Source organism: Oncorhynchus nerka, linkage group LG14 (assembly GCF_034236695.1).
Source record: "Oncorhynchus nerka isolate Pitt River linkage group LG14, Oner_Uvic_2.0, whole genome shotgun sequence".
Lineage (NCBI taxonomy): Eukaryota > Metazoa > Chordata > Actinopteri > Salmoniformes > Salmonidae > Oncorhynchus > Oncorhynchus nerka.
This window is the reverse complement of record NC_088409.1, coordinates 16775792-16799898: the sequence shown is the minus strand read 5'-3', so window position 1 is coordinate 16799898 and position 24107 is coordinate 16775792. Positions and strand designations below refer to the sequence as shown.

At 45.2% G+C, this 24107-nt stretch overlaps 2 protein-coding genes across 6 annotated transcripts in view; one reads left to right on the top strand and one right to left on the bottom strand.

Moving 5' to 3' along the window:
• ptk2ab (protein tyrosine kinase 2ab) overlaps positions 1–24107 on the bottom strand; it is a 142654-nt gene that overhangs the window by 84820 nt on the left and 33727 nt on the right. Inside the window, exons 4-7 of the mRNA XM_065027571.1 lie at positions 21064–21151; positions 16195–16274; positions 15998–16060; positions 13657–13711 (exon numbers count right to left, since the gene is read on the bottom strand). Coding sequence (XP_064883643.1) covers positions 13657–13711; positions 15998–16060; positions 16195–16274; positions 21064–21151 — 286 coding nt within the window. The remainder of the gene's footprint in view (positions 1–13656; positions 13712–15997; positions 16061–16194; positions 16275–21063; positions 21152–24107) is intronic.
• LOC115121855 (cytochrome P450 2F3-like) lies at positions 408–9112 on the top strand. 5 transcript variants are annotated; one of them, XM_065027567.1, is made up of 3 exons: positions 410–626; positions 3511–3635; positions 5534–9112. In XM_065027567.1, exons 2-3 carry the CDS (start codon positions 3600–3602, stop codon positions 7019–7021), a joined length of 1524 nt encoding a protein of 507 aa, XP_064883639.1. In that variant the 5' UTR covers positions 410–626; positions 3511–3599; the 3' UTR covers positions 7022–9112. The 5 variants fall into 5 exon arrangements, with proteins under 5 accessions (XP_064883641.1, XP_064883639.1, XP_064883640.1 ...); XM_065027569.1 differs by lacking the exon at positions 3511–3635 and having other exon boundaries at positions 408–501; XM_065027568.1 differs by lacking the exon at positions 3511–3635 and having other exon boundaries at positions 411–537.

Here is a 24107-nt window from a genome sequence, read left to right as displayed (position 1 = left end):
CAAATACTTCTGGACCTCACTGTCCAGTAAGGAAGTCGTCCTGAATACATCTGACCTGTTCTCCACCCTGGTCATAGGCCTATTGTCATGTCAAAATACGCAGAATTGCAGGAAATTATGTTTAAAACAGTAAACATTTCCTGGGGGAAATGTGTTTAATAAAAAATACAAATAAAAGTTTTAAAACCGAGACAGACAAAGTATTAGATATTAGTCCTTTCCACTCCTGGTGATTTCTGCACTGTCATCTGCTTTGTTAATGTTGGCCTCAGATTCTAAAAAGCAGGAAGGGATTGGGGTGAAGGTGCAATCTGTGTAAAGTATGTCAGCACGACTCAGCAGCCAATCACATCATCTGTTGTTCACTTCTGTTCCAGTACAGTAAGTTCCAACACACACCCTTATCTCTGCAAACATCTGCATCACACACACACACACAGTCAGGCAGGCAACAGAGACAGAGAGCAACACAGAGAGAAGGAAAACACTAAAGATAGATAGGTGGGTTAAAGAAGAAACAACAACCACGAAGATTAAGTATGTAAACACGGTTCTGTGAGCTATTGGCTCACTCCAATATGGTATCCTTCCGTGCCGCAGGACACATTCCGAGTAAGGAGTTTCAGGTTAGTCCAGGAATCAATTCCGATTAATTAGAAATTCCATTTCAATTCTTGAATTCACTCCTGAAGTGGAGAACTTTTTTTCAGTTATGGAATTTGACTTGAATTGAAATTAGACCGTTTGGATTTTTTTTAAAATTGGAAGTGAATTATAATTTAAAAAACATTTGATCTTTGGAATTTAATATTTTACATTTCCCAGTTAATGAAATTAATGCACATAGTATCAAAATGTTCTGTGGGATTTGTATTTAATAATCTACGCTCTTAGAAAAAATGGTTCCAAAGGGGTTCTTTGGCTGTCCCTGTAGGATAACCCTTTTTGGTTACAGGTATAACTATTTTGGGTTCCATGTAGAACCCTGGGAAAAGGGTTCTACATGGAACCCAACAGGGTTCTACCTGGAACCAAAAATGGTTCTTCACAGGGTTCTCCTATGGGGACAACCGGAGACCCCTTTTAGGTTCTAGATAGCACCTTTTTTCTAAGAATGTATTCCTATATTTCCAGTATAGCTACTGTAGGCTGTATGAACAGTGACATGATGAGCTTGAAAGCATGAGGGAATTAAATTTGAATTTGTGGAATTGTTGTGGATAATATTGAATTGGGAATTCAATTCTTGGAATTGACCAAACACTGGAATTTTGAGGAATTTAATTATCTCCAAATTAAAAAACTGACCTGAATATTGAATTGAATTGAATTAAATGTAATTTACAGGGAGAGAGAATTGAATTAGAATTGAATTTGTAGGATTGACCACAACCATGGTACTGCGGCTGCCCCCCTTAAATAGCTGCAGTCGCACCACTTCCACCTCGTGTCCTTATTCGAGACGCAGTAGATCACCGACAAAAAGGATTGGATCACTCCAATACCTCCCATGACCATGGTTACATACTGTACGTAGCCTTTGTTATGCAGCACTATATTGGATCACTCCAATACCTCCCATGACCATGGTTACATACTGTACGTAGCCTTTGTTATGCAGCACTATATTGGATCACTCCAATACCTCCCATGACCATGGTTACATACTGTACGTAGCCTTTGTTATGCAGCACTATATTGGAGTCATCCAATACCTCCCATGACCATGGTTACATACTGTACGTAGCCTTTGTTATGCAGCACTATATTGGATCACTCCAATACCTCCCATGACCATGGTTACATACTGTATGTAGCCTTTGTTATGCAGCACTATATTGGATCACTCCAATACCTCCCATGACCATGGTTACATACTGTACGTAGCCTTTGTTATGCAGCACTATATTGGATCACTCCAATACCTCCCATGACCATGGTTACATACTGTACGTAGCCTTTGTTATGCAGCACTATATTGGATCACTCCAATACCTCCCATGACCATGGTTACATACTGTACGTAGCCTTTGTTATGCAGCACTATATTGGAGTCATCCAATACCTCCCATGACCATGGTTACATACTGTACGTAGCCTTTGTTATGTAGCACTATATTGGATCACTCCAATACCTCCCATGACCATGGTTACATACTGTACGTAGCCTTTGTTATGCAGCACTATATTGGATCACTCCAATACCTCCCATGACCATGGTTACATACTGTACGTAGCCTTTGTTATGCAGCACTATATTGGATCACTCCAATACCTCCCATGACCATGGTTACATACTGTACGTAGCCTTTGTTATGTAGCACTATATTGGATCACTCCAATACCTCCCATGACCATGGTTACATACTGTACGTAGCCTTTGTTATGTAGCACTATATTGGATCACTCCAATACCTCCCATGACCATGGTTACATACTGTACGTAGCCTTTGTTATGCAGCACTATATTGGATCACTCCAATACCTCCCATGACCATGGTTACATACTGTACGTAGCCTTTGTTATGCAGCACTATATTGGATCACTCCAATACCTCCCATGACCATGGTTACATACTGTACGTAGCCTTTGTTATGCAGCACTATATTGGATCACTCCAATACCTCCCATGACCATGGTTACATACTGTACGTAGCCTTTGTTATGTAGCACTATATTGATCACTCCAATACCTCCCATGACCATGGTTACATACTGTACGTAGCCTTTGTTATGCAGCACTATATTGGATCACTCCAATACCTCCCATGACCATGGTTACATACTGTACGTAGCCTTTGTTATGCAGCACTATATTGGATCACTCCAATACCTCCCATGACCATGGTTACATACTGTACGTAGCCTTTGTTATGCAGCACTATATTGGATCACTCCAATACCTCCCATGACCATGGTTACATACTGTACGTAGCCTTTGTTATGCGGCACTATATTGGATCACTCCAATACCTCCCATGACCATGGTTACATACTGTACGTAGCCTTTGTTATGCGGCACTATATTGGATCACTCCAATACCTCCCATGACCATGGTTACATACTGTACGTAGCCTTTGTTATGTAGCACTATATTGGATCACTCCAATACCTCCCATGACCATGGTTACATACTGTACGTAGCCTTTGTTATGCAGCACTATATTGGATCACTCCAATACCTCCCATGACCATGGTTACATACTGTACGTAGCCTTTGTTATGCAGCACTATATTGGATCACTCCAATACCTCCCATGACCATGGTTACATACTGTACGTAGCCTTTGTTATGTAGCACTATATTGGATCACTCCAATGCCTCCCATGACCATGGTTACATACTGTACGTAGCCTTTGTTATGCAGCACTATATTGGATCACTCCAATATGGTATCACAGTACCAGGTTTATCAGTGAACTAGTCTTTGGCCAGACAAAGAGCAAAGTCCAGTCCGGACTGAGCTCAGATCAGTCACGGTTGCTGTGTCCCTCCACCCCTTTCCAGGGAAGCAGATACAACACCATGAACAGCCCTCCTGACCACATAGATGGGGTCAACATGTGCTAGACAGCACCCAACTGGCCGAGGCGCAAATGTCCAAGAGGGGAACTCTGAGCAGGGCCCATGAGGTAGTAACTCCTCCAAAAGAACGCACCACCACAGCAAAAGGCAAAGGCCTGCCGGCCAGCCGAAATGCTGCAGTAACAACATGAGAGTCTGTTCAGGTAGGCCCTGGCCCAGAACTCTCTCACTCTAGGAAACGAAAGCCGATAAAACATTTTGCATTGGTTGCATCTGTGAAATGAAGTGTCCATTGCCCCAGCCGAGCACAGCACGCTGGGGGAAGCCCCTAGTTAACCAGTGACAGTGTGAGAAGTGTATGTGGACAACTGTAATGGCCGGTTCACACGTCACTCAGACGGAACCCTTGTCCAGAATGAGGGGTTAGGAGGGAGGGACACTCCTTTCATCTGAACCCATTCAGAAATATTCAGTCAACCAGGGCTTCAACACCAGAAGACCCTGAGACATAGGCACCAGAACTGATGAGGATGAGGATGAGCAGAAAAATGCTGTAGGACAGGGAGAAAGCACATGAAGACTCAATTAGCCTAGCTATCTGGCTAGCTAACTTAGCTAGCTATCTTAGCCAACTAGCTTCTCAAGGTTTGATGCAGTCAAGACAGGTACTACGTAATCATATTGGATGATAAACAACCTAGCTATGACAAGCTAGAAGTTGGTCAGTTCGGCTGGTTACTGCCTCTCCCTCCCTCCTTCTTGCTCCTGTTTCAAGTGCTCACAGTACACTCACCACCAGGCCCCTCCTCCGCCTGCTCTCCCTCACGCTGTATCAGCTCTGGTGAATAAAGTAGCTTACAAATGGACTTTTCTGCTGCTTCCCTCACTCTGATCCGACCACGTCTATACGGAACTGGTCGTCCTCGGGTCCTTTCGGAACTGGTCTCTTGTCTACATTGAAAAATGTATTTATGCATATTTGGCCGGGTGGGAAAGCCCAAGGTCATTTCAGAATGGGTCCAACCTTGTAGACCTCTACTTGAGGCCCAACATAACAATCCCTGTAACGAAAGACAATGCCAGGAACATTGTGAATGATGTCACAGAAACTGGACTTGGGCCAAAAATAGGATGCTTTTAAAACTTTTATTAACTGCTAAAAATAACTACAGTACCGGTTGGAATTTCATTCTTCCTCTGTATAATACCCAAAACTGAACCGTGATGCCAAAATCACAATACGTACTGGACCGTGTGTTTAGCGAACCGTTACACCCCTAGTAAATACTTTATATTAGCTATGTCAAGAGTCCAGTATATAAATATGCGGTGTGTATAAACACTAACATAAAATGCAATGTACAGTAGTAATTATATTAGAATGATAACATGTCAAAAGTCCAGTGAATAAATACACAGTGTGAAAACAGTATAAAAGGAGGTGTCAGTGTTTAATGTCTCTGCATGGGACGGCAGCATTGGCAGTGTGTGTTTCAGATTGACTGCTGGGCTCCGCCTTCTGAGATGCAGGCCGCTGCCTGTGGACAGAGACACCTTGCCTTTCTCACAGCGAAACACCATACTGGACATGGTAGTTTCTCTCTGTGTAACACCGGCAGTGTAATAGAGCTGTATGTGAGTTTCTAAGGGAAAAGAGGATGGGGGTTGGAGGGGGACAAAAGAGCACCCAGATGGAGAGGCTAGCTAGCTGTTCCAAGCTATTGAATAACTGTGGGTATACGTCTGGCCTATACACTAAGATACAGCTCTTACCTAGCAAATCGTCTCAGGAATGTGCAGAGAAAGAGAAGAGGTGGAAGTAGTGCTGCTGCAGCTATTTAAGGGGGGGGGGCAGCCGCAACATAACCAGGTACAGAGGACTAATCAGAAAATTCTCACTCTGAATGCATCCTGCCGCGCGGAAGGATACAATATTGGAGTGATGCAATATAGTACTACATAAGAAGAAGAACATTAACAAGAGACGTTGTTGTTTGTTTTGCAGGCTGGAACAATGGAGATGTGTAGTAGCGTGGTGTTGGGAGGCCTGGTGTTGTTGCTTCTACTGTGGTTGTTCAGGCTGAGGAGACAGAGACATGTCCATCTACCCCCAGGACCCTGCGCCCTGCCGCTGCTAGGCAACCTGCATCAGATTGACAAACAGGCCCCCTTCAAGACCCTCACCAAGTGGAGTGGTGTGTATGGGCCAGTGATGACAGTGTATCTTGGGCCCCAGCGAGCTGTGGTGCTGGTGGGGTACAGGGCAGTCAAGGAGGCTCTGGTGGACCAGGCTGAGGATTTCACAGGACGAGCTCCTGTCCCCTTCCTGGTCCTTGTTACCAGGGGATACGGCCTGGCCATCAGTAATGGGGAGCGTTGGCGCCAGCTGCGTCGTTTCACCCTCACCACGCTAAGAGACTTTGGGATGGGCCGTAAGAGGATGGAGGAGTGGGTACAGGAGGAGAGCCAACACCTCATAGACAGTCTGGACGCCACTAAAGCCGTACCCTTCGATCCTCATCCATTCCTGAGTAGCACCGTGTCCAACGTCATCTGCTCCCTGGTGTTCGGCCAGCGCTTCGGCTATGACGATGACAACTTCCTGCACTTGCTCAACATCCTCTCAGCTGTACTGCGCTTTGGAAGCAGCCCCTGTGGACAGCTGTACAACATCTTCCCCTGGCTGATGGAACACCTGCCTGGTCGGCAGCAAGTCGTGTTCGGCCAGATGGATGAGTTGAGAGGCTTTGTGATGAAAAAGATCCACGAGCACCAGGAGACCATTGACCCGAGCAACCCAAGAGACTTCACAGACTGCTTCCTCACCAGACTCAACCAGGAGAAGGATGTGTCCTCCTCTGAGTTCCATTACGATAACCTGGTGTCCACAGTGTTGGACCTCTTCCTTGCAGGAACAGAGACCACCAGCACCACTCTCAGATACGCCTTCATGCTGCTCCTCAAATACCCCGACATTCAGGAGCACGTTCAGCAGGAGATCGACACAGTGATTGGCCGACAGCGCGTCCCTCGGATGGAGGACAGGAAGTCCCTCCCCTTCACAGAAGCCGTCATCCACGAGGTGCAGCGCTTCCTGGACATCGCCCCATTGAACCTCCCGCACTATGCCACCAAGAATATCTCATTCAGAGGGTACACTATCCCTCAGGGCACCGTGATCCTTCCAATGCTGCACTCTGTTCTGAGAGACCAGGACCACTGGGCCACGCCCACAACCTTCAATCCCAATCACTTCCTTGATCAGAACGGAAACTTCCAGAAGAACCCAGCCTTCTTGGTTTTCTCTGCAGGTAAGCGTGCCTGTGTGGGAGAGTCTCTGGCTCGTATGGAGATCTTTCTGTTCCTGGTGTCTCTGCTGCAGCGTTTCTCCTTCTCCTGCCCTGGAGGACCTGACAGCATTGACCTCAGCCCAGAGTTCAGCAGTTTCACTAATGTGCCGCGTCACTACCAGCTCATCGCTACACCCCGCTGACCAGGAGGGGAATTACAGCCGAACTACAGGAGGAGTACTCAGGAGGAGGAGGAGTAGAGATGAGGGAGGTAGGGACAGCACAGGAGGTTGGTTCCCATATGTCTGATGCCATTTCATACGCTTGTTCCAGCCATTATTATTATGAGCCGTTCTCCCCTCAGCAGCCTCCACTGAGGGACGGGTGTCTGTTTTTTGTTTTGTTTTTCATGACAATGTGATACTTTGTGATGTGTGCTCTTTAACAACGAATGATTGGAGATTTTTCTGGTCAGTATAGGTGGATCAGGAGAAACTCAGGGTCCTGAGAGTGAAGTCCTCTTTGTCCTCGTCTTGTCGTGTCCCGTGTATATATATATTTACATTTATACATTTATATTTTCATCTTTTCTTCGCATATCTTTATATATATTTTTTTCTGTAAAAATCTCAACTTCAAAACACTCTCCTGCAACCCACCAAGTAAAAAAAAAAAAGTATTATTCACCTCAAATCTGAAATCCACAAAGAAGCGTCAGTTTACTGGCTAACGTTAATATTCAGCTAACCACGGTTGGTGGTCATCAGCTATCCTTTAGCCTGAAAAGTTATCGCCAGTTTTGTACAACGCAACTCAGACCAGAGCATACCGGACCTATTTTCTCTCCATATCCCCAGATTTCTACCACAAGCTCTGGACATTTACACCTGGATCTTGCAGCTAGCTAGCTGCTATCCGAGTGACTATTGCCTATGTCAGTCCCAGAGCAAACATAAATTATTCCGGAGCTAGCCAGCTAAAGAGTTCCATCAGCCACTCCTGGGCTCCATCAGCCACTCCTATCCGGACCGGTTTTACTGCCGACGCGGAGCCCACCGGGCCTTCACGACTGGACTAGCGACATCAAACATCTCCAATCCAAAGTTAAATCTAGAATTGGCTTCCTATTTCGTAACAAAGCATCCTTCACTCATGCTGCCAAACATACCCTCGCAAAACTGACCATCCTACCGATCCTCGACTTTGGCGATGTCATTTACAAAATAGCCTCCAATACCCTACTCAATAAATTGGATGCAGTCTATCACAGGGCCATCCGTTTTCTCACCAAAGCCCCATATACTACCCACCACTGCGACCTGTATGCTCGTTGGCTGGCCCTCGCTTTATACTCGTCGCCTAACCCACTGGCTCCAGGTCATCTACAAGACCCTGCTAGGTAAAGTCCCCCCTTATCTAAGCTCGCTGGTCACCTTAGCAGCACCCACCTGTAGCACGGGCTCCAGCAGGTATATCTCTCTGGTCACCCCCAAAACCAATTCTTCCTTTGGCCGCTTCTCCTTCCAGTTCTCTGCTGCCAATGACTGGAACGAACTACAAAAATCTCAGAAACTGGAAACACTTATCTCCCTCACTAGCTTTAAGCACCAGCTGTCAGAGCAGCTCACAGATTACAGCACCTGTACATAGCCCATCTATAATGTTGCCCAAACAACTACCTCTTCCCCTACTGTATTTATTTATTTTGCTCCTATGCAGCCCGTGCTTCTACACCTGCATTGCTTGCTGTTTGGGGTTTTAGGCTGGGTTTCTGTACAGCACTTTGAGATATCAGCTGATGTAAGAAGGGCTATAAAAATAACATTTGATACAATTTGATTTGATTTGATTATTTCTACTTCGGAACATTCTTCCACTGCAAATCAACCATTCCAGTGTTTTACTTGCTATATTGTATTTACTTCGCCATCATGGCCTTTTTTTTGCCTTTACCTCCCTCATCTCACCTCATTTGCTCACATCGTATATAGACTTATGTTTCTACTGTATTATTGACTGTATGTTTACCTGGTTAAATAAAGGTGAAACAAAATAGTGCTGAGCGATTAGTGCTTTTTGAGGTCAGTTCGGTTTCATAATTTTTTTTAAAATCACGGTAAAACAATGTTTTAACATTAAATGTAGTATGCGGGTTGAATGCTGTAACACATTATAAAACAATGAATAAAAGTCCCATGATGGTAGTGACTGCTCATTACTGCTGATCACTTATTAACCATCATGGATTCACAGTACTTTACTTTAATAAAATACTTCAGTTGTTGTGTATATTACATTTGTTTCATTTGATGACTTTATTCATTCATTACAATTCATCATTTCATCTGTATAGAGCTGCTGCCTATGCTGTCTGACAAAATCACTATTTTAGTAGTTCTTTAAAGTAAATAAGGCAATCTTTTATGACTGCTAAACACCAATGATCAATCACTTAGATCATGTATATTCAGGTAGAGATGCAGTATACGTATCAAAACTTCTGGATGTCCTTTGAGTGGTGGACCATTCTTGATACACACGGGGAACTGCTGAGCGTGAAAAACCCAGCAGCTTTGCAGTTCTTTACACGAACCAATACGCCGGACACCTGTCATCATACCCCGTTCAAAGGCACTTCAATATGTTGTCTTGCCTAGTGCTGTGCCTAGTGCTGTGCCTAGTGCTGTGCCTAGTGCTGTGCCTAGTGCTGTGCCTAGTGCTGTGCCTAGTGCTGTGCCTAGTGCTGTGCCTAGTGCTGTGCCTAGTGCTGTGCCTAGTGCTGTGCCTAGTGCTGTGGCGGTCATGAAATGTTGTCAGACGGTTATTGTCATGCAAAAGACTGCCGGTCTCACGGTAGTTGACAGATCATTAACATAAACAAGTTGATGTGTGCCTTCGGAACATCCGAATTTAAAAAGTCTAATAAATCAATTTATTATACACCATCACAATAAATCCATTATTTATTTTAGTCAGGTCAAAAAAACATTATGATCTGAGTAAAAAGTATCCCAGAAGAACAGAATCTGAGTTGCTCTTCTGTATGTTATGTGGCTATGCTCCCTGCCATAGGCTGTAGGCTTGTTCATTTAACTGACTAGATATGCTTAGAAGTCCCATGCCATTATTGTATATATGATTTAATAGTTAGAAGAATAGAATTTAACTTAGCTGAATAAAATAGAAAGGATATTTTTCCCATTCTGGAGTGAGTGTGCATATGAAGTGGCTATGTTGAGTGTAAAAGTGATCATTTGAAACAGGTCCTATTCATTAGATTTAGAGTTACTTGGCAACTTTAGCTGTGAATGGTACAAACCTTAGAATGTCTTAGAAATCAAAACATATATTGGCTACATGTATCGAATATAGGCTATTGATGATCTGAGAAAGTCAAAAAAATTAAGCTTGTGCTCCATTCCTTACCTCAGGCTGTTCTCTCATCAAGTCATCATATTTCCACCCAGCAGACGATTCTCAATTGAAACTTGTCTTTACTGAGATGTCAAATTAGTTTAGATTTAGAATGTCCCATTATCAAATGGGCAGGAACAGGAACAGGGGAATAATACATGTAATCCATATGCACTCCAATAGTGAATGGAGGCTGTGCACTCGCAACGTTCAGTCTTTCAATGATGCCGGAAAACCTACTTGGGTTTTATAGCAGAGCTGTGCTTCATGTGATATTCTGCCCAAACTCTGTATGCCATGGCCTCTCTAACCCTGTTCCTGCAGCTACCCAGTGCTTACATTTGGAAATCTAGTGAAAACTCTTCAGGAACATTGATAGTAACATGTTTTCGCAACTAAACATATTTCACTAAATTGTTGACAGCCCCTCTGCACGCTTGAGAAAGGAATGAAGGAGAGAGAGAAGGAGATGGAAACGCACGGTGGTGAGATATTCTGTATAGCTAAAGGTAATGTCACCCAATTAATTAGGAAAAAACACAAATAAAATCACTATTATTAGGCTATTCCAAATCATACAAAAATGCACTATAATCGTAAACTAGTTGTAAGCCGCCCTGCACAATCAATGAACCAACAGCATCACTTAAGGCTTATGTGTTCTCTACCAGACTCATGGATAGAAATGTTGGAGTGTAGCATAAGGTAACCAGTACATACAGTATGCATAATGTAACCAGTACATACAGTATGCATAATGTAACCAGTACATACAGTATGCATAATGTAACCAGTACATACAGTATGCATAATGTAACCAGTACATACAGTATGCATAATGTAACCAGTACATACAGTATGCATAATGTAACCAGTACATACAGTATGCATAATGTAACCAGTACATACAGTATGCATAATGTAACCAGTACATACAGTATGCATAATGTAACCAGTACATACAGTATGCATAATGATACAGTCCACACTCAAAGGCCATTACTCTAATGTTTTTCATTTTGGAGTATAGAAGAGCCCATTAATACCAAAGATCTTAAATCAGTTTGTTTTATGTTTTTCTGCCATTTGTAATATGTGGTAGGCTATATATTGTATAACAGCACAATCATCATTTTAATTCAGGTTTTTTTCCAGGTTTGGGCTATAAACCTCAGATTCAGATTGTACATATTAATAATATCTATGCATATGCATAAACTCTAATAAGCATATGGGTGTTCTGAATTAATCATCACAAATCCCAAATGTACATTTTGTTGCAATAGGATATGAAATAACATCCACGACGACGATGATTTACACTCAGTTTCAACCTGCTTTTGCAGGTGACATGTCATTGACATGTCATTAGGACCTGATGGAGGGATAATAGAGCCCTGAGTACCAGGCCATTAGTACCTGATGGAGGGACAATAGATCCCTGAGTACCAGGCCATTAGGACCTGATGGAGGGATAATAGAGCCCTGAGTACCAGGTCATTAGGACCTGATGGAGGGATAATAGATCCCTGAATACCAGGCCATTAGGACCTGATGGAGGGATAATAGATCCCTGAGTACCAGGTCATTAGGACCTGATGGAGGGATAATAGAGCCCTGAGTACCAGGCCATTAGGACCTGATGGAGGGATAATAGATCCCTGAGTACCAGGTCATTAGGACCTGATGGAGGGATAATAGAGCCCTGAGTACCAGGCCATTAGGACCTGATGGAGGGATAATAGATCCCTGAGTATCAGGTCATTAGGACCTGTTGGAGGGATAATAGAGCCCTGAGTACCAGGCCATTAGGACCTGATGGAGGGATAATAGAGCCCTGAGTACCAGGCCATTAGGACCTGATGGAGGGACAGTAGAGCCCTGAGTACCAGACCATTAGGACCTGATGGAGGGACAGTAGAGCCCTGAGGACCAGACCACTAGGACCTGATGGTCATTAGGGTAATACCGACACATGTCGTGAGGGCATAAAAGGAAATGACCACCTTCATTCATAGGATAGGTTGATACTACCCATGTAGTAAGTTGCCTAAACCTAGCAATGTTACATTGAGCTGGTTGAATGGAATATGAATGACAGTCATCCAACATACTGTAACAGACATACATTTGATATATGATGTTATATTTAGACAAAGATATAAAGAATATAGGCTCTCTAATTCATACCGTTGGACAAACAACACCCTGACTTACAGCACCACCACTGCTGGCTAGTAGCAATCTGTATTAGAGATCCTATTTGCTCTGCCCTAGCTCAGTACATGAGCTAAATGGCGTTTAGTTAGCAATTAGCATTAATTTAGGCATATGCCAGCTTCCTAAGACTAACTGACTAGTGCTTTGCAGAGAGCAAGAACAGAACAGAAAACACATGGATTCATATCAAGAAGCAACGTGGAAAGCGGTATCCTTCTTGTTTTGGAAGCATCTGTTGAGTGCATGCATTGATTGCATGCTGAGAGAATGTAAACAGCGAGGAAACACAGAGTTTCTAAACCCAGAGGCCCAACATCACAGTTTGGGGTTTTCTCGAACTCTAAAGGCAAAACCTAATTTGACAAACTGATATGTTTTCATTTTCATAAAAAACAACTGTATATCTAAGAATTGCCTTTGATTTGATGACCTGCACATGCGAAGATCGACACGACAATTAGACCCGATGACATGTTTCTGCACATGAGCTAAGCTAGATAATGTCGCCACGACATCACCTACAAGGATGATCTGGGATTCTAATGGAGAAGCAGTTTCTAGGCCTTTTTATTTCCACTCTCTTTGGAAGAACTGTGCTGCCTGCTTGAGTGACAGGGGTTGGGGTTTGGTGTGCTGGAAGCAAGCATCCGTGGGAGGGAGAGGCAGGCATTTTTGGCAGTGTACAAGGGGGGAGAGAGAGTGTGAGAGGCTTGCTCATGCCAGCAGCCGGGCACAGTGGCAGGGACAACACTTTTATTATAGGAGTCATGAGGATAATGCACTTTACTGTTTGACAAATTCATGGTTTTATTTGCATAAAATCTAAATACGTTTTGATTGAGGTGACCGGGTAGAATGTGCAGATTGCACCAGTGTGACTAGAAATACATTTAACTCATACAGCTAAGTCAAAGGGTCGCAAAATGTGAGTAAATGGTCACAGTCTGGAGCCCTGTAAGGGCAGACACAGAAAGAGAGAGGATGAAGGATGAAGAGAGAGCCTGACCATTCCACCGGAACGGTTTCCAACAGGCCTGTGAGGTTTGTGCAGAACTGGGACACCTATTCTCTGGGGTAAGACTATGAGGAGCAGCCAGCCAGCCAGGTGATGACACTGTTTCAATCTGAACAATGGCATCTCCCTGTCAGAGGCCTATGTTAGAACCCCCAGGATGGGGAAAGAGAGCAAAGAAGGTCTTCTTACCTTCACAGAGCCCAGCAAACTCTTGGGGAAGAATCTTCGTAAACCCACATCTTTTCTGCAGAGGACAGAGCAGAAAGAGTACTGCATTACAGCATTGATCAACAAGAATGTGTGCTCATGTCACCAAAACGAGGTCAGCAGCAGGTGAAATTGAATTAATCTATAACCAGAGTAGTGTTTTTAAAGAATTTTAATCAAATCAAAAACATATTTTTAACATTTTCATTGTCACTGACTCTGTATCAAGCCTGGCATGTGAAAACACTACTTCTAAAATTATTATTTTTAAATGGAGAGTTATTTAAAAAGAGATTGTCTTTAAAACAGCATAATTCCCTCTTAAAGAACGACTCTGTTTTCAGTTGGCTCCAGATAGAGCACCTGTCAGCTGGTAGATGGCAACAGGACTGAGGCCATTTCCATAGCTAGCTACTGTGTAGTCAACGCCACACACTCCCCACCCCTCCATAGCCCTATCATTTGGTTAAGATCCAGCCAGCGGTCTCTCTCTGTATAGGCCAAGTACACAGTCTGGCCTATATATATAACATCACCATTCACCCAGGCAGTTTGGCTTTCTAATATCCCTGTGTGGTGGAGTGTTGTTGTTCTGGCTCTGCAACACACAGTCGGTCAGAAAATACATACTAACGCAAATATGTCCAGAACAAACAAATCATTTGCTCTGGGAACATAAAGTCACCAGCGGCCTTTCACCTCCTCCACCACCGTGCTCCAATGAGGAACATAAAGTCACCAACGGCCTTTCACCTCCTCCACCACCGTGCTCCAATGAGGAACATAAAGTCACCAACGGCCTTTCACCTCCTCCACCACCGTGCTCCAATGAGGAACATAAAGTCACCAACGGCCTTTCGCCTCCTCCTCCACCACCGTGCTCCAATGAGGAACATAAAGTCACCAACGGCCTTTCGCCACCACCACCACCGTGCTCCAATGAGGAACATAAAGTCACCAACGGCCTTTCGCCTCCTCCACCACCGTGCTCCAATGAGGAACATAAAGTCACCAACGGCCTTTCGCCTCCACCACCACCGTGCTCCAATGAGGAACATAAAGTCACCAACGGCCTTTCGCCTCCTCCACCACCGTGCTCCAATGAGGAACATAAAGTCACCAACGGCCTTTCGCCACCACCACCACCGTGCTCCAATGAGGAACATAAAGTCACCAACGGCCTTTCGCCTCCTCCACCACCGTGCTCCAATGAGGAACATAAAGTCACCAACGGCCTTTCGCCTCCACCACCACCGTGCTCCAATGAGGAAATAAAACTAGCTCCTGATATAGGCTGCGTCCCCAATGGCACGGTAGTCTCTGTTGAAATGTGTCTGATCTATTTATAGTGTTAGAATCATTTATCTTCATTCTCATCACCTTCTACAGCGTCATTATAATGTCCCCACACCCCAGTGATGGCACTGTGATAGTGTGAACAGGACCCCCACTATTTTATAGCCCTTTCAATTCAATGGGCTTTATTGGCATGTGAAACATATGTTTACATTGCCAAAGCCTTTCACACTCAGGGAAGGTGGCTGCCCGGTAATGTCTGTCAGTTTAACCAAGGATGTGTCTAAAATCACACCCTATTCCCTTTATAGGGTCCTGGTGAAAAGTAGTACCCTATTAGGGAATAGGGTGCCATTTGCGAAGTGTCCAGAGTGAGAGGTTCACGAGGAAGGCAGTCAATTTACACTGGCCTACATACGTCTAGCCAGGAGAGAGGACACACACGATCAAAGGCTCAGCACAGCACAGGCTCATAGAGGTGAATTGTAGGATCTCTGTTCATAGATAGTGTTAAGATAATTACGTGTATGTTGTTAATACAGAAATACATCATTTCTAAAAGTCCAATGCAGACATTTTTTTAAATCTCAATATAAATCATTTCTATGTAACAATTAAGTACTGGAATTGTTTTCAACTAAAATTGTAAAAAATAAACAAAAATATCTTCTTAGCAAAAAGCAATTTCTCAAGCAAGAATTTTGCTAGGACTGTCTTGGAGTGGTCTGGGTGTGGAGGGGGAATCTGAAAACAAGCAGTTATGGGCAGAGAGGTTTGGAACTCTCTTTCTTATTGGTCTATTAACTAATTTACCACCTGGTGATGTCACCAGGCAGGCCAAAACTCCATCCCACCAAAACAGGCTGATATTGCAGGCAGTCTTTTCAAACAGCTCTTACACTAAAAGGGAATTATCATCATTTTCACAACTCAACAGTATTATTCCTACCTCATAGTGTGGAAATATATATATAAAACACAAGTAAAATCTGGTTTTTGACTGCACTTAAGTAAAATAATCACTTACTCTAGTAATTCATAATTTGATTTCTTATCCAGGGCATTTCCTCGCATTTCCCTAAAAAATCTCCTGTAACAGAAAACAAAAGATAATAAACTATTTGTGAGTTGTCAAAATGTATATCTAATTATGGAATATTGGACGAGTACATGAATTCACAGTTTATAAGATATCAAATATCAAGTATTTGAAATAGAACTCACCTGATTTCAAGGCAGCCCAATTTAAGTGCAATGTCTTGGTCGACTCGATCAGCTACCTCCAACATGTAGTCACTCTTGACCTGAGAAACATTATCACAGTCATTCTCCATGACAACATGTAGTCACTCTTGACCTGAGAAACATCATCACAGTCATTCTTCATGTAGTCACTCTTGACCTGAGAAACATCATCACAGTCATTCTCCATGTAGTCACTCTTGACCTGAGAAACATTATCACAGTCATTCTCCATGACAACATGTAGTCACTCTTGAACTGAGAAACATCATCACAGTCATTCTCCATGACAACATGTAGTCACTCTTGACCTGAGAAACATCATCACAGTCATTCTCCATGACAACATGTAGTCACTCTTGACCTGAGAAACATCATCACAGTCATTCTCCATGACAACATGTAGTCACTCTTGAACTGAGAAACATCATCACAGTCATTCTCCATGACAACATGTAGTCACTCTTGACCTGAGAAACATCATCACAGTCATTCTCCATGACAACATGTAGTCACTCTTGACCTGAGAAACATCATCACAGTCATTCTTCATGTAGTCACTCTTGACCTGAGAAACATCATCACAGTCATTCTCCATGTAGTCACTCTTGACCTGAGAAACATTATCACAGTCATTCTCCATGACAACATGTAGTCACTCTTGACCTGAGAAACATCCTCACAGTCATTCTCCATGTAGTCACGCTTGACCTGAGAAACATCATCACAGTCATTCTCCATGACAACATGTAGTCACTATTGAACTGAGAAACATCATCACAGTCATTCTCCATGACAACATGTAGTCACTCTTGACCTGAGAAACATCATCACAGTCATTCTCCATGTAGTCACTCTTGACCTGAGAAACATCATCACAGTCATTCTCCATGACAACATGTAGTCACTCTTGACCTGAGAAACATCATCACAGTCATTCTCTATGACAAAGAGAACTACTAAAGTAGTGACAGGTAGTGTAGAGAGCATTGTGAATTTATTTTAAGACAGGAACAGGTAGATGGAAAGAGGTCCTCAGTTACTTGTGGTTGTCATCAGATGCTCAGCTGGTAAAGCAATGCCAGGATAGCGGGTTCGATTCCCTGGACCAGCCATGCGTAAGTCGCTTGGATAAAATCGTCTCCTAAATGGCATATATTATATGATTATATTATTAATGAGTTAGTCTGACTGAGCTGCAGCTGATGGGTCCAGCTCACATGGACGTTAATGAGCCACGAGACTTGAGGCTACCTCAGATCTCTAAGAGAGAAAACACCAAAGCTTGTATTTAACAGCAGCAGGTGGCCGTCCTGTCACCTCTGACCAGAACATCAGCCATCAATGTCTATTCATTTCTAGGTGGTTCTATATGTTGAATCACTGCCGTTTGTATCACCCAGCAGGGGATGGCTGCCGTTCGTATCACCCAGCAGGTGATGGCTGCCGTTCGTATCACCCAGTAGATGATGGCTGCCGTTCGTATCACTCAGCAGGTGATGGCTGCCGTTCGTATCACCCAGCAGGTGATGGCTGCCGTTCGTATCACTCAGTAGGTGATGGCTGCCGTTCGTTTCACCCAGCAGGTGATGGCTGCCGTTCGTATCACCCAGCAGGTGATGGCTGCCGTTCGTATCACCCAGCAGGGGATGGCTGCCGTTCGTATCACCCAGCAGGGGATGGCTGCCGTTCGTATCACCCAGTAGGGGATGGCTGCCGTTCGTATCACCCAGCAGGTGATGGCTGCCGTTCGTATCACCCAGCAGGTGATGGCTGCCGTTCGTATCACCCAGCAGGTGATGGCTGCCATTCGTATCACCCAGCAGGTGATGGCTGCCGTTCGTATCACCCAGCAGGGGATGGCTGCCGTTCGTATCACCCAGTAGGGGATGGCTGCCGTTCGTATCACCCAGCAGGTGATGGCTGCCGTTCGTATCACCCAGCAGGTGATGGCTGCCGTTCGTATCACCCAGCAGGTGATGGCTGCCGTTCGTATCACTCAGCAGGTGATGGCTGCCGTTCGTATCACCCAGCAGGTGATGGCTGCCGTTCGTATCACTCAGTAGGTGATGGCTGCCGTTCGTTTCACCCAGCAGGTGATGGCTGCCGTTCGTATCACCCAGCAGGTGATGGCTGCCGTTCGTATCACCCAGCAGGGGATGGCTGCCGTTCGTATCACCCAGCAGGTGATGGCTGCCGTTCGTATCACTCAGTAGGTGATGGCTGCCGTTCGTATCACTCAGTAGGTGATGGCTGCCGTTCGTATCACTCAGCAGGTGATGGCTGCCGTTCGTATCACTCAGTAGGTGATGGCTGCCGTTCGTATCACCCAGCAGGTGATGGCTGCCGTTCGTATCACTCAGTAGGTGATGGCTGCCGTTCGTATCACTCAGCAGGTGATGGCTGCCGTTCGTATCACTCAGCAGGTGATGGCTGCCGTTCGTATCACTCAGCAGGTGATGGCTGCCGTTCGTATCACTCAGTAGGTGATGGCTGCCGTTCGTATCACTCAGCAGGTGATGGCTGCCGTTCGTATCACTCAGCAGGTGATGGCTGCCGTTCGTATCACTCAGCAGGTGATGGCTGCCGTTCGTATCACCCAGCAGGTGATGGCTGCCGTTCGTATCACCCAGCAGGTGATGGCTGCCGTTCGTATCACTCAGTAGGTGATGGCTGCCGTTCGTATCACTCAGTAGGTGATGGCTGCCGTTCGTATCACTCAGTAGGTGATGGCTGCCGTTCGTATCACCCAGCAGGTGATGGCTGCCGTTCGTATCACCCAGTAGGTGATGGCTGCCGTTCGTATCACCCAGCAGGGGATGGCTGCCGTTCGTATCACTCAGCAGGTGATGGCTGCCGTTCGTATCACTCAGCAGGTGATGGCTGCCGTTCGTATCACTCAGCAGGGGATGGCTGCCGTTCGTATCACCCAGCAGGGGATGGCTGCCGTTCGTATCACCCAGCAGGTGATGGCTGCCGTTCGTATCACCCAGCAGGGGATGGCTGCCGTTCGTATCACTCAGCAGGTGATGGCTGCCGTTCGTATCACTCAGCAGGTGATGGCTGCCGTTCGTATCACTCAGCAGGGGATGGCTGCCGTTCGTATCACCCAGCAGGGGATGGCTGCCGTTCGTATCACCCAGCAGGTGATGGCTGCCGTTCGTATCACTCAGTAGGGGATGGCTGCCGTTCGTATCACCCAGCAGGTGATGGCTGCCGTTCGTATCACTCAGTAGGGGATGGCTGCCGTTCGTATCACCCAGCAGGTGATGGCTGCCGTTCGTATCACTCAGCAGGTGATGGCTGCCGTTCGTATCACTCAGCAGGTGATGGCTGCCGTTCGTATCACTCAGTAGGGGATGGCTGCCGTTCGTATCACCCAGCAGGTGATGGCTGCCGTTCGTATCACTCAGTAGGTGATGGCTGCCGTTCGTATCACCCAGCAGGTGATGGCTGCCATTCGTATCACTCAGTAGGGGATGGCTGCCGTTCGTATCACTCAGCAGGTGATGGCTGCCGTTCGTATCACCCAGCAGGGGATGGCTGCCGTTCGTATCACCCAGTAGGTGATGGCTGCCGTTCGTATCACTCAGCAGGGGATGGCTGCCGTTCGTATCACCCAGCAGGTGATGGCTGCCGTTCGTATCACTCAGCAGGGGATGGCTGCCGTTCGTATCACCCAGCAGGGGATGGCTGCCGTTCGTATCACCCAGTAGGTGATGGCTGCCGTTCGTATCACCCAGCAGGGGATGGCTGCCGTTCGTATCACCCAGTAGGTGATGGCTGCCGTTCGTATCACTCAGCAGGGGATGGCTGCCGTTCGTATCACCCAGCAGGTGATGGCTGCCGTTCGTATCACTCAGCAGGGGATGGCTGCCGTTCGTATCACCCAGTAGGGGATGGCTGCCGTTCGTATCACTCAGCAGGTGATGGCTGCCGTTCGTATCACCCAGCAGGAGATGGCTGCCGTTCGTATCACCCAGCAGGAGATGCTACCAGACTGTAGCCACAGACAGCTTTCAGCTGTTGGACTTTCTGGTGGGTTTATTCTGTAAGAATCTCTGGCGAGCAGCCCAGACAGCTATATAACACACTCTCAGTCACACTGTACCACCCCAGCAGGGCCGTTTCAATGTCACCAGAAGCTATTTAACAGAGTTTATATAGCCTGCAGCCATTTGAAGTATAGCCAGCTGACGTTGTCACACATTACCTGTTGTGAAAAAAATCACAAAATTCTATACACAACAGTGTATTTCTCTGATAAACAGAGAGGGAAGAACACTGAATGGTTTCTGTCCACACCTGACAGTCATAACTCAATCTGAATATGGTTTCTGTCCTCACCTGACAGTCATAACTCAATCTAAATATGGTTTCTGTCCTCACCTGACAGTCATAACTCAATCTGAATATGGTTTCTGTCCTCACCTGACAGTCATAACTCAATCTGAATATAGTTTCTGTCCACACCTGACAGTCCCAACTCAATCTGAATATGGTTTCTGTCCTCACCTGACAGTCCCAACTCAATCTGAATATAGTTTCTGTCCACACCTGACAGTCCCAACTCAATCTGAATATGGTTTCTTTCCTCACCTGACAGTCATAACTCAATCTGAATATGGTTTCTTTCCTCACCTGACAGTCATAACTCAATCTGAATATGGTTTCTTTCCTCACCTGACAGTCCCAACTCAATCTGAATATAGTTTCTGTCCTCACCTGACAGTCCCAACTCAATCTGAATATGGTTTCCGTCCTCACCTGACAGTCATAACTCAATCTGAATATGGTTTCTGTCCTCACCTGACAGTCCCAACTCAATCTGAATATGGTTTCTTTCCTCACCTGATGGTAGAAGTAGTTCAGTGTAGGTTTATCTTCTGAAAAATGGTTCAAGAATCCTTTTGGCAAGTAGCGTATCCGTAGCTCATACCTGTGGAGAAAGAAATGCCATATGGTTAGCTCGATGCTAACGAGGACGAAGGACAACTCAGAAACAAGGTTCCAAAGGAACACATTGATACAGAAGAGTTAGGACAGACAGAATGCTGTTTTGATATCTAACAACCTCTGTGTGTTATTATACAGCGCTGTGAATGTGGAAGCTGTATGGTACAAGTCAGCACGTTGTCATTATTCTGTACTTTCCCAGAGGATCCTTTCATATGGAACTTATCAAAGAGATCAGTGAGACTGAGTCTGTGTCCCAAATGGCACCCTATTACCTACATAGTGCACTACGTTTGACCAGAACCTTATGGGCCCTGGTCAAAAGTAGTGCCCTATATAGGCATAGACATCATCGAGACGTCATCATCATTACCTTTGGCAGGGAGAAACCTCAATGATCATTCCTGGAATAAATATAACATCCAGCCACAGCCTTCTGATCAACCTACAAGGTGAAATAAACTACTGAACTGCTTGAAATAGCTGCTTGTTCAAACTCTGTTCTAAGCCTGTTCCTTCTAATTACAAAGTCTCTGACTAGAGAAAACCTTTCCTGGCCCTGTCATATCAGATGGTCTTTGTAGTTCTGGTGTTTTCTACTCAGCTGTGATCTACACCAGAGGGAGATAATAGAACAGCAGCCAGTGAAAGGTACATGACTCAGTACATTGTGATTCTGTGTGTAAAAGGCAAGTCATTCATTTGATGTCTGTACGAATGGCTTGAGGACAGTGTCATGGGTATTGAATGAGTATTTTAGAGTGTCTGCTGGTCTGTCAACACTTCCATTGAACCAGTGTTCTAGAATGTTTCTTCGATGAACATGCTATTGATACGACTGCGAGAACCAATGTTCAAGATAAATTTCCCTTTGACAATAAGGTAAATTAGGACCATTTTCTCCTAATGTATCAATCGCTTGCTTTCATTGTGCAACCTACGTACCATTCACCAGCTCAACAACGGAGACACAGAAAGACAAGCAGTAACAGGCTCCATGGCATGAAAGCATTGAGACGAGGTCAAACCCCCCCCACACACACACACAGATATCCATCCATTATCCATTCTTCCTTTCAACGGCCTTGTACAGCCTGGTGAGGAATGCAAGGCTAATGAGACACATAGCATGTGCTCTGACACTGGATGCGTCCCAAATGGTCACCCTATTTCCTATATAGACCCTACAGGCCCTGGTCAAAAGTAGTGCACTTTAAAGGGAACATGGAACCATTTGGGATGCAGGCATTGAAAGGCTCGCAGGCATTGAAAGGCTCTAAACAACAGCAATTTAACAAATGGACACTGCAATAGGTCTACTTCCTGTCTTAAACTACAGCATCTGAATGGTGTTTTATTTTTGCTATTACTGACGATACAGGGCTTATTCTATCGCCAGAAGGAATTTAAGGCTGAATAAAGAGACTATTTCATAATGAATGAGCAGCAGTCACTGAGTATCCCCTGAGCTAACTTCAGCAGAGAACCACTAACAACAGCACACAGTCACTGAGTATCCCCTGAGCTAACTTCAGCAGAGAACCACTAACAACACACAGTCACTGAGTATCCCCTGAGCTAACTTCAGCAGAGAACCACTAACAACAGCACACAGTCACTGAGTATCCCCTGAGCTAACTTCAGCAGAGAACCACTAACAACACACAGTCACTGAGTATCCCCTGAGCTAACTTCAGCAGAGAACCACTAACAACACACAGTCACTGAGTATCCCCTGAGCTAACTTCAGCAGAGAACCACTAACAACACACAGTCACTGAGTATCCCCTGAGCTAACTTCAGCAGAGCACCACTAACAACACACAGTCACTGAGTATCCCCTGAGCTAACTTCAGCAGAGAACCACTAACAACAGCACACAGTCACTGAGTATCCCCTGAGCTAACTTCAGCAGAGAACCACTAACAACAGCACAGTCACTGAGTATCCCCTGAGCTAACTTCAGCAGAGCACCACTAACAACAACACACAGTCATTGAGTATCCCCTGAGCTAACTTCAGCAGAGAACAACTAACAACAGCACACAGTCACTGAGTATCCCCTGAGCTAACTTCAGCAGATAACCACTAACAACAGCACACAGTCACTGAGTATCCCCTGAGCTAACTTCAGCAGAGAACCACTAACAACAGCACACAGTCACTGAGTATCCCCTGAGCTAACTTCAGCAGAGAACCACTAACAACAGCACAGTCACTGAGTATCCCCTGAGCTAACTTCAGCAGAGCACCACTAACAACAACACACAGTCATTGAGTATCCCCTGAGCTAACTTCAGCAGAGAACAACTAACAACAGCACACAGTCACTGAGTATCCCCTGAGCTAACTCAGCAGAGAACCACTAACAACAGCACACAGTCACAGTATCCCAGATCAGCAGAGAACCACTAACAACAGCACACAGTCACTGAGTATCCCCTGAGCTAACTTCAGCAGAGAACCACTAACAACAGCACACAGTCACTGAGTATCCCCTGAGCTAACTTCAGCAGAGAACCACTAACAACAGCACACAGTCACTGAGTATCCCCTGAGCTAACTTCAGCAGAGAACCACTAACAACACACAGTCACTGAGTATCCCCTGAGCTAACTTCAGCAGAGAACCACTAACAACAGCACACAGTCACTGAGTATCCCCTGAGCTAACTTCAGCAGAGAACCACTAACAACAGCACAGTCACTGAGTATCCCCTGAGCTAACTTCAGCAGAGAACCACTAACAGCACACAGTCACTGAGTATCCCCTGAGCTAACTTCAGCAGAGAACCACTAACAAGCACACAGTCACAGTCACTGAGTATCCCCTGAGCTAACTTCAGCAGAGAACCACTAACAACAGCACACAGTCACTGAGTATCCCCTGAGCTAACTTCAGCAGAGAACCACTAACAACAGCACACAGTCACTGAGTAT